This window comes from Danio aesculapii, chromosome 22 (assembly GCF_903798145.1).
Source record: "Danio aesculapii chromosome 22, fDanAes4.1, whole genome shotgun sequence".
NCBI classification, from domain to species: domain Eukaryota; kingdom Metazoa; phylum Chordata; class Actinopteri; order Cypriniformes; family Danionidae; genus Danio; species Danio aesculapii.
In genome coordinates, this window is record NC_079456.1 from 34,722,026 (window position 1) to 34,733,415 (window position 11,390).

General features: G+C 41.3%; 1 protein-coding gene across 1 annotated transcript; it reads right to left on the bottom strand.

The window, feature by feature from the left end:
* Window positions 1-857: 857 nt before the first annotated feature.
* LOC130215919 (E3 ubiquitin-protein ligase TRIM35-like) lies at window positions 858-11,390 on the bottom strand. Its single transcript, XM_056447786.1, has 6 exons — window positions 10,995-11,390; window positions 5,387-5,482; window positions 3,669-3,899; window positions 3,569-3,591; window positions 3,366-3,484; window positions 858-1,440 (listed from the first exon to the last, which is right to left on the bottom strand). The coding sequence occupies exons 1-6, from the start codon at window positions 11,385-11,387 to the stop codon at window positions 947-949; spliced, it is 1,356 nt and encodes a 451-aa protein (XP_056303761.1). The 5' UTR covers window positions 11,388-11,390; the 3' UTR covers window positions 858-946.

The following is an 11,390-nucleotide window of genomic DNA, read 5'->3' on the forward strand; positions in this document are numbered from 1 at the left end:
TGACTTAATTTTACGGTCAAATTAACTTGCGTTTGTTGCATTTTCTCTAAATGTTGCAACCCAGGCTCATTCCGAGAATGTAGTCCCATGGACGTTTCTGGAGACCGTGAAATACGTAGCCGGGGTTACGTACGGCTGCATTTCATTTTTTTAAGTGAACGTTGTGGGGCGGTGTGACGCCGTTCCTTTCGGCGCTCGCCGGCCGGCCGGCCGCTCGCCTCCGTGGGGAGGGCTTTCCCGCTGCAATCAGTTTGTCCGGTTAGCTCTTCGTGTACTTTGGTGGACTCGAGATGCAGAGAGGGGCTGATGACGACAACCGGGTTCGGGTCCGGGGAAGAGCGGTTCCAGAAATCAGGTAAGAAAACAAAAACAAAAAAATGAAGCGAACAAGTTCATCACAGGTTGAGAATGTGGTCAAAATCCGAAAACGTGGTAAAAATTAGACGAGGGCTTTCCTTTTTCTGGACGGCTTTTGTGAATCGTCATTGGTTGGGTTTAGGGACGGAGGAGGGTGGGTCAGCCGATTGGCCGGTCGCATGGTCAATCATCCTGTCATCCAGGCAGACAGGAGGAAGGTCGTTTGACAGCGGCTTCTAGTGGGTTTACGCGAGAACGGCGCTGGAAAAAGCCCGCACAGCGGCCTCTTGCGGATTCGCGAAAACAAAAACTGCAAAAATACGTACCTCCCGGGAAGTATTTTGCAATCTCCAGAAACGTCCACGGGACTACGTCCTCAGAATGAGCCTTGGTTGAGTTTTTGTGTCTTGGTCTGGCGGCTCAACAGGAGTCTTTAGTTATTTAAATTCTTTTATTGCATGTCCCGCCTCGTGGATGTAATAGTGTGTTTGTGAGTATACTGGGTGTCACATCAACACACTCATAATAACACTCAAACACAATTAGAGACATGATGAAAGCAGGAAGATCCTGAACTACAGCTGTAATGTTACAGACTACTGGATGGTAAAATCTTTATAGAGGAAACAGTATAATTACAGAAGAAAGGGTAGACAGTATCAGTGAAGGTGGTTGTGTAAGTGTGTAGATGTTCATTATTTACAGGATCAGAGAAAGACACTGTTCCTCTGTCATAATCTAGATCAACTCGCACTCGATCAAGAGCCTGTTTAACATAAAAACTAGATACTTTAGACCATCCGTATGAAACACTCCAGATGTCAGTCTTAAACAAAACCCGTCCTTTCCTCTGGTTTGATGCTGTTGTTACTCCAAGTCTCCAGTATCCACTCTCTTTAACCTCCACGTCCCAGCAGTGTTTTCCTGAGGTAAAACCCTCTGAACCCAGAACACAGTCATAATAATCAAATCTCTCTGGATTATCAGGAACTAGTTGCTTGTTTCTTCTGCTTGTCACACTGGTCAGATCATCAGACAGGTCGAGATATTCATTTGCAGTGTTTGGATCCAGAATGACAGGAGCTGAAGAGACACAATCAAGACTTGCTTTTATTCTCATGTCTTTAAAGCAGGGGTGTCCATATTAGGTCCTGGAGGGCCAGTGTCCTGGGGAGTTTAACTCCAACCCCGATCATACACACCTGAACTAGCTAATCAAGCTTAGTAGATTTACTAGAAACGTCCTGGCAGGTGTATTGAAGCAAGCTGGAGATAAACTCTCCAGGACACCGGCCCTCCAGGACCGAGTTTGGACCCCCCTGCTCTAAAGGCTTATGTATACGTATGTGACCCTGATGCACACCTATAAAAAAATGTAACTACACATCGTGACAACACATAGTGCAAGCTCTGTGATTGGTTGGTTTGGTAGCGGTGACAAATGCGCATGGGGTCGAGAGCCACAGGAGAGCAGCGAGCTCTTTGGCACGAGTGTTTAACAAGTGTTGAGTCTTGGCGAGGAGCTCCATTTGGATACTTTTGTGTTTACTTTATGATCAACATTTTTGCACCTCCACCAGTTCCCGCCTCTGAATGAGTGAGTTTAAACTACTTATACTGTAAGTTAGCACTACAGGTATTTCCAGAGTAAACAACACTCAAGGAAAACTTGCCACAGAGGAACCCAGAAACCCCACTGCCAGCTAGCAATTCCTTCAGAGGAAGTAATTTTTAATGTTGACCCTGCTAGTCTGACTGAAAAATGTCTTCTGTCATTCGGAAGAGAATCGTTGGTTGCAGCACAAAGGTCTAATCCTACTTTGGATGATTGCATTAGTGTTGCCCACACAGTTAGAGGAATTTCACCAAGTAGGACAACATGATAATCAGCCAATCAGATTTAAGAAATGTGTTCGCAGTTTATGTTAAGCTTACAGTTACATTTTTGTGCTTCAACTATTAATCCCCTCTGAGTTTGGGAATAATTTACAGATAGGGATAGCTTTAAGGCAGGGGTCACCAATCTTGGTTCTGGAGGGTCGGTGTCCCTGCAGGGTTTAGCTCCAACTTGCCTCAACACATCTGGCTGGGTGTTTCAACTATACCTAGTAAGACCTTGATTAGCTCGTTCAGGTGTGCTTTATTAGGGTTGGGGTCACCAATCTCTTTAGGGCGGCACACAAGATTTGGGCCAGATGTAAAATGTAGTATTTGGCCCAGATGTTAAAAATTGATATGTGGGCCATGTAAGTTTGGCCTGTTTTGACCCACATTTAAAAAACATTAAAATTATTTTTGAGTAATGAAAAACACTTCAACCAATCAGGTCGCTTTGAGAAAAAGCATGCCCATAGTGTGCCTAGTGCAATGCTTCATGGGTTTATCAGTTTTATTGCAATTGTGACACACCAACCTATCAGGCCCAGTTCAGGCAGAGTTATGAGTTATTAACTTGGCTGAGACTTGGCCCAGATATGGTCAATGTTTGGCCCTTGTCTGAAAGCCAGACTTGGTCCAATCATGTACCATAATTCAATGCGGCATGTGGGCCAAGCAAAACCTGATTGTGTAGGCCAGAGCTGGGTCAGAGAAATTTTGCTGTGTGGGAATCAAAGGCTCTTTTTTGTGGCTCTCAAAGCCACAAAAAACTTGTAAACAGAATCTAGAGCGTCCCAATCATGCTCAATGAGTGACATGTCTGGGAGAACTGGGATGTTTCATTCCCCATTCTTTGAGGAATTTTGAAATAGTCAAAGTTTCTTGAGTTCACAATATTATATCTGAGGTTCAGTGAGTCATACAGAAGAGTCGCAAATGAAGACTCAAGTATCTTCACTTCTACAGTGTTGAGTTTGCTCTGGACTTGAAATGAGAAACTATTGCAAAAATGGCTCAATACACACCAAAACTAGTGTAATCTTAACTTTCTCCAAACTGAATCAGTCTAGTGCTTCTGTGTGTGTTAAACCTGCTTGATCTCCAGTGTGTGAGTAAGAGCTCAGACTCACTGTACTGGGCAATGTCCTGCATCTTCTTCCAGACTCTGAACGGAAGGTTTCCCAAGTAGCGTGGCACATGAATCAAAGCTCCAGAAGGCATCTGTGGATCCGGCTGAGAGATCTGGACTCTGGAAGAACATTCAGGAGTCAGAACTGCAGTGGCTTTGACTTCAGAAGAACAGAGAGAGCAGAGAAACCAGCAGATCACTCACCTTTTCATTGAGACTGGAAACTCCTGCAGAACAAACACACAACTGATCATCAACAACTCAATCAATCATCAATCAATCAATCACTGATCTGAAATCAGACCTTCAGAAAGCAGACGTCATTGGCTTTCAGCATCTCCTCCGTGTCTCTGATTGTGTGTGAAAGAGCTGAGATGTGTCTGTTCATCTCCTCCAGCTTCTTCTTCATCACCTGCTTCTTCTGCTCCTCTTCCTGTCTCAGTGCAGTGATTGTAGCTTTTTCTTCATCTCGGAGAAACTGATGAAGCTTCTCAAACTGCTGTTTAATCTGACGCTCTGTGTGCTCAGCTTGAGCCTGAAATCAAACCACATTCACTTCAATCATCTCAGACTTATTCTGGAGCAACAGAAGACTGATGGGTGCCTCAACACTAAACCCAACCCTCACAGTTATTAACATTTTGACCTACCCAAACCCAACCTTCACGATAGCATGAACTTTACCATATTGGGCATTACAATGCCAACGTGAGCAAGTCTTAGTTTTTAAATATCATTCAGAGTGGTTAGGGAAGTGCGTGAAAGTGATAGGGCATAGGGGGGTAACTGGAAATAGAACACAGCCAGGAGCTCTGCTTTCAGGTGAAGGTCCAAATACACAAGATTGTGAAGCGGTTTGCAAATGTTCATTAGAACGATAGATTTGGAACACACAGAGTCACTGAACTGTGCTTGTAATGATAGAACATGCAAACTCAGTTGACTTACAATGGTTTTGGGAAACTCAATCAGTGCAACAACTTCAAACCACTTGAGGGAAATGTCCTAACATTTTTTCTAGTTTTATTATCTTATAAATTATGGCTACAGACTGTTTATGTTTGCTGTGAAGTATTATTTCAGAATGCAGGTTACTGAACTAAACTCCAGATGAGTCCTGTTTCACGAGTTCACACCCACACAAAGGAAACAGATCAAGTGAGCATATTTGGCGTGTTGTCCAGGGAGAGGGCTCTGAGGAAAAAATGTCTGAGCTCGGGGCATTCTTTCTAGCAAGAGAATCAGAGAGGAATACTGAGCTCAGTGTCTAGTCCAATCCCAGAAAGCTCCCCCTCCCTGTGCTTGGTATAAATCTGGTTAAAGGTGTGGAGTTGGGGTGGAGGAGGGACGCAAAGTCGATGAGATGACTGAGGTAGGATGAACTTGGTTATTTATGGGAATTCTGTTTGATTCTGTTTGGATGATTGGTGTGATTGCTGATAGAGAATTCACTGCTTTTACTATCTGTGTGTGCTTCTCCCGAAATTAGTTAAGAAAAATGTCATGTGTTGTCTGTGATGGGAGTGTCTTGATTATCATTCTGATATTATGAAAACTGTGATCTTGCAGTGTGATGTGGGCATCATGTTCATACAGTGTGGCAATTGTACAGGATTATTAAAAATCATACAGTGTGAGTCAGGTTTTAGCTAATATTGGTCCTGACAGGGCGACGCAGTGGCACAGTGAGTAGAACATTTACCTCACTGAAGGTCACTGGTTCGCATTTCTGTGTGCAGTTTGCATGTTCTCCCTGTGTTCACGTGGGTTTCCTCCGGGTGCTCCGGTTTCCCCCACAAGTTCAAAGACATGTGGTACAGGTGAATTGGGTATGCTAAAAGAGTGTGTGAGTGTGAAAATGAGTGTGTATAGATGTTTCCCATTGATAGGTTGCGGCTGGAAGGGCATCCGCAGCGTAAAACATATGCTGGATAAGTTGGCGGTTCATTCTGCTGTGGCGACCCCAGATTAATAAAGGAACTAAGCCAAAAAGAAAATGACAGACCACTGATCAATCCTTACCTTGATGTGTTGAACTGTTTTCTCAAACTTTTCTTTCATGTTTTCATTCTGTTTGCGTTTCTTTTGTAAAGACTCCAGTGCTGTACTGAGCTCCTCCTAGAATTTAAAATATAATCTACACTGTAAAAATGCAGAGTTCTACACAATTCATTCAATTGTCCCAACACAAATTAATTAAGTTAATTTAACACTTTTAACAAATTTACGTGGCTTGAACATGAAAAATTAAGCTGTCCCAATGAAATCTCAAGAATTGTGTTGTTTCAGCTCATTTTAAACAAGTAGTTTGGACAAGCAAAAAAATGTATATTGTTTAGGGTGTATAAGATACCAGATATTTATGTAACATATTCATAGTAATATTTAGCAAATCGGTTTAATACAAAGTTCTCCAAATTATTATGCACATGAAATTTTGATCTGATTTTCCAAATGAGTCAATGTAAATCAGGGTCTGTATAATAATCAGGTCATAAAGCTTTAGGTTATAATTAGAATCTAATTGAACAAACTTCCCAATGATAACGTCTTGGTATATAAATGATAATGTATTAAAACAAACTCAATGACAACAAGAGCTTGAAAACATTTTATTAGCTGCAAAGAATCGAAAATGGTCATTTGTTCAATTTGCAGCATCATATTTGCAAAAGATATTTCAGTCAAAAACATTCTAACAGGGCAAGTTGCATGTTAACATATGACCCTTATTTTAATATCACATTCACTATTCATTTATCCATTAAACTTGTGAACATTTCTGCTTAAAGTTCTTTGCAGGATGTCAGAATAATTTTTGATTTTAACTGTATCCCACTCTCAGAGTTTTTTTTTTTTTTGAGGATGCTCCAAAGGTTCCTAATAGGATTGAAATCAGTGTAGGATGACACCATGTAGGCCACACCATGAGTTTCTCCTCTTTTATGCCCATAGCAGCCAATGACACAGAGGTATTCTTTGGAGTATGACATGGTGCTTTGTCATGCATGAAGATTATTTAACTACAGAAGGCAGGTTTCATGTACCATGGAAGTAACTCGTTCAATCAGAAACTGTTGGAGGCTGAATAGTGAAGGAATTATTATGTTTTATGTATTAATAATTTGTTCATGTTTTAATCAAATATTTGAACTTATGTTTGTGTGCTTAACCTCATATAACCTTGCTCCATAACAGCTGTGGCTTTAAGTGACTGATAACCGAGAAGTTAAATTCCGAGAACTTGTTATCAGCAAAATGTTACAACTTTTTTCTTTTAGGCTGCGCTGCTTTCTCCATCTAGCAGGAATGTGGGAGTGAAGGCACAGATGGGAGGGTGAAGGCTCACTCTCTCTTGTGTGTTCTGTTATGTTTGGTAACTTTTTCTGTGCAGATTAGCTGTTCTGCCTAACAACTGATGATTGAACTGATCTGGATGGAGGATCTTTATTACTGAAGGAGAGGGGGGTGGGTGCACAGCTGACTGCTTTTGCTGCTGTTCTCTGCCACCCAGGTCCCTGTATGCTTTATCAATTTGATTATTTAAATTGATTTGAACTTATTTGAAGCCTCTGACCGATCTTTGAACCTGGGGGACAATGGGAAAGTCCAACAATAGTGAAGGGGTAGGGGTTTCCCAATTCTCTTTAGCTTGAAGGCGTTGGGCTAAGGGGAAGAGATTTTTCAGAACCACACTTAAAACCAAGAGGTACAAAAATTCCCCAGAATACACCAGCTACGACGATAACAAGGCTGCACACACGAGTAAAGAGACACACAAATGTAAGTGTTTTTTGGCATTATTAAAGTGTTTTACAACAAACAAGCATGTGTTTTACCATCATGTTTAAAAAAACGTACAAAAAAATGCTAAATTTCACTATATGTAATCCATAATTATAACTACTGTATAGCAGTCCCACAACATTTTTTCACATCTGTCAAACTCGAGTACACTGTAAGAAAAGTCTAGTGGTAAGGAATTGGCTTTTTACAGTGTCTGGTATAATGTTAATGTAGTTTTCTTGTGTTTTCGTAGATGGATCAAACACTGTAAATACAGAATACAGTTATGTGCTTATTGCCACATTATCCATATGTCGTGTGTTCTGCTTGAAACGGACTCCTGAGGAAACACGGAGGCTCATAACAGGTACATAATTAACCATGTATTATGAATGTAAAAAAAGTTTTATTGCAAATGGCACACTGATAAAACAGTAGAAGCAGCATCTCCAATAGCAATGTGACTTATAAAAATGCTTATATACAAACACACACACATGCATGCATCTGGGCTTTATACAATGCTTGAAACCAAGGCAGCCAATCTATCTCTCGAAGCGTTCCCAGATATGTCGTTGTTTGCCATGGCTTCGCGGCTAGGTTGTGAGTCAAAATTATCCCTCAAAATGACATCATCTGGGTCAAGCACGTCCCCATTGTCCAAACACACATTGTGTAAAAAGGCACAGGAAGCAATGACCTGGGGCCTCATGTATCAACGCTGCGTACGCATAAAAACTTTGCGTATGCCAGATTTCACGCTCATGTTTGGATTTACTAACGATGAAATTAACGTGAGAATGTGCGTTGATCCACGCCAGCTTCATGTCTGGCATTCGTGTATTTCTTGTGTGTGTTTGTTTTATTTCCATTGGCGACTCCAGGAGGCAATTATGTTAAACTGCACACAACAAAGTATCTTTGAGCCGTGCAATGCCAGCTGTATGGGACGGGATCATCCGCATGTCTAGCAGGTAAATAAGGTTTCCATACCATGCAGTTGACCAGCCAATGTAATTGGAGCGATCGACTGCACGCACATTGCTATAAAGGCGCCATCTGAAGACGAATTTGCATACGTGAATCGGAAATTTTCATTTAATGAATGTGCAAATAATGTGTGATGCTCAAATGCGCTTAACAAATATTGTAGCAAGGTGGCCTTGGTCAACCCATGATTCATTCATCCTCACAAACAGCATGGTTGGGATGAGGCTCCAAGGTGGCAGGCACTCGGTCAGTTGTAGAGCGGGCAATTGGGCAGCTAAAATAGAATTGAGATTGGGCCTAAGTTTATGCACAACTGCACCAGCAGCTTCAGATATCTGTTTAGTTCTTTGTAATGGCTTTTTATCAGCTGCTCTTTTAATCTGATGAATTTGTCTGGCTGAAACCTTCCTCATTCTGTCTTTATCTGCACAGACCCATCTCTTCCACCTGTCCTCACTATTTATTTGCATCTAATACCCCAGTTTGTCACGGGGGCATGAATGAAATGTTCATGAGTAAAAGTGAAACTGTCGAACTGCCGTTAAAGTCTCCCAAGATTATAGGAAACTCTTACATGAAAGCACTTCACATTAACACCTGAATTATATTATTCACTATTAAGGCAAATAACTAGATTACAGATGTAAGCGTAGTCAGTAGTGTCTTGGAAGTTAGTGAAAGATCCAGAAGGGCATCCTGCTGATTTGATTCAGAAGGGCACTTTTTGTCAGACGGCTCACCGGTTTGACTTTCATTCACTGTCATTATTTTTAAAAAGCACCCGGTTCATTTTATTTGCATATATTTTGCTCGAACGCATTAACTCTACATGTGACGGATAGTTAGATGTGGAGCTAACATTAATCAGATTCACTCTAGTGAGCACATAAAAATCATCATTTACTTGAGTGCATGCCTCAATGTCTCGCGCCCCCCTCAATAGGTGCTGGCACCCCACAGTTTGAAAACCCCAGCACTAGAGTTTGAGCATGCAAAATTCTGTTGTGCGGCGTTGTGAAAAGGGGCGGGATTAAACAAGATGATTAGACGTTAAAAGCAGCGAGCGATTGCTCCATATTTTTAATTTCTGTCCAGAGAGTTCATGTTTTGACCCTCGATTAATCTCAAACAGTCATGTGATGCGGTTTCACAGGTCAGAGTTCACCAAGCTTGAACTTTCCAACGCAGCGATCTGCGAAACTTGACGCATTCGTGTGCGTATGAATGAATGAAAGTCTATGAGGAGAAAAGTGCAGTGTGACTGCAGCTTAAGACTAAACATCCTTCTTAAGTAGTTTTCCTTTAATTGGACTCACCTGACAAACTAATAATCACAGGCTTTTAGATTGATTTCAGTGATGCTAAGATACAATACCATCGATGACTTTATTTCAAAAACAAAAACATTTGAATGAGTACGTTTACATGGACACCAATAATTCGATTTTAATGCGATTAAGACAATACTCTGATTAAGAGTCGACCATGTACACAGCGATTTTTGATTCATTTAATCAGATTAAATTCAATCAGATTAATCGTAGTAAACAGAAATCGAATTAAGACATGTGTATGGTGATCTTAATCGCATTATTGAAGTGCAGTACAGGCATGTAAACACCTTAATCGAACTATTACCATCATGTAGGACTTTTCGCTGCATTTTGCGACAGGATAGTCCACATACACACGGCTGTTTGACACTCTTTGCACCTGCCGAGTCAGTGAAGACCACGTCGTGAAATGCAGGGTTTTTTTCTTCTATTCAGCGTACGGTATGAACTTCCATTAAAACGACACTCTTCCAGCAGTTCATACTCGCATCCAATATCTCGTTTGTCACAGGGGGCATGCATCAAATGTTCCCGAGTGAAAGTGAAAGTGCCAAACTGCAGTTAGCCAGACCAAGACACAAAAACTCAACCAAGGCTCATTCTGAGAACGTAGTCCCGTGGACGTTTCTGGAGACCGCGAAATACGTCACGGGAGGTACGTATTTTTGCAGTTTTTGTTTTCGCAAATTCGTGAGAGGCCGCTGTGCGCGCTTTTTCCCGCGCCGTTCTCGCGTAAACCCACTAGAGGCCGCTGTCGAACGACCTTCCGCCTGTCTGACAGAATGATTATGATATTCAGCGTGCGGTATGAACTTCCATTAAAACGACACTCTTCCAGCAGTTCATAGTCGCATCCAATATCTCGTTTGTCATGGGGGCATGCATGAAATGTTCCCGAGTGAAAGTGAAAGTGCCAAACTGCGGTTAAAGTCGACAAATTAAAAATGAAACAGCCGAAATGACATGAAACTCCAGAGGAAATGCTGATAGCGCGGAGACGCAATGACGTTAATCGAATTATGCGCTGTAACAAGTAAAACGGGATCATGAAAGGAACATTCAAAAAGCGACTCATGTAAACACTGTAATCTTATTATTGTCTTAATTACATTAAGGTAAACAATTTGATTAGTGATGTCCATGTAAACAGTCAATGTTTATGACACTTCAATCTAATTTGCATAATAATTAGGAAAGCAGTGTATTAATATATTTCAAGAGCGAAGTGGTACTGATTTACACATGTTATATATGACTTTAAATCTGTGTTTGTCATATCAACATGATCAGAAAATGCCAGAGTTTGATGGTCATCACATAGAAAAGTGCTAAAAGCATACACATTTGCAGACTTCATGGGGTTAAGAGATGAGGCAAAGATGGCATTCGTGTTCATGCTCAATGGCAAAGATAAGTCAGTGGATCAAATCTTTGAAACTGACTGATGAGGGACAAAGTTCCCACTGGAAGCAGACTGAAGGAGTTTTATGAGCATAAATCAAGTCTTAAATCTGTCTCACCTTCTTTGCTGGAACCACTTCACTGATGGGTCTGAATGTGTGACCGAGGTGTTTCTCTGAAGTAAAACACACTAAACACACAGGCTGTTTGTCCTCCAGACAGAAGAGTTTGAGCTTCTCACTGTGTAAACCGCAGATCTCCTCAGATCCTGATGAACCTCTCTCATTTCTCTCCTTCAGATACGCCTCACACAAGTTTTTTAAAGCCAGATTAACTGGAGGATCCTGACTTGAGAGTCTTTTACAGACGGGACACTCCTGAGTATTCTTGATTCTCCAAAACTGCTGAAGACACTCTTTACAGAAACTGTGACTACACGACAGAAGAACAGGAGTATTGAAGATATCCTGACACACTGGACAAATATAATCGTATTCAGATGATGAAGCCATTTT

Bases quoted from the DNA above. Each gene is read 5' to 3' on its own strand.
- LOC130215919 (XM_056447786.1), bottom strand. From the start codon at position 11,387: ATGGCTTCATCATCTGAATACGATTATATTTGTCCAGTGTGTCAGGAT. The intron at 5,483-10,994 runs GTGAGACAGATT...TTTAAATTCTAG, and splicing joins AAGTGGTTCCAGCAAAGAAG to GAGGAGCTCAGTACAGCACT. The intron at 3,485-3,568 runs GTGAGTGATCTG...ATGTTCTTCCAG, and splicing joins TTTCCAGTCTCAATGAAAAG to AGTCCAGATCTCTCAGCCGG.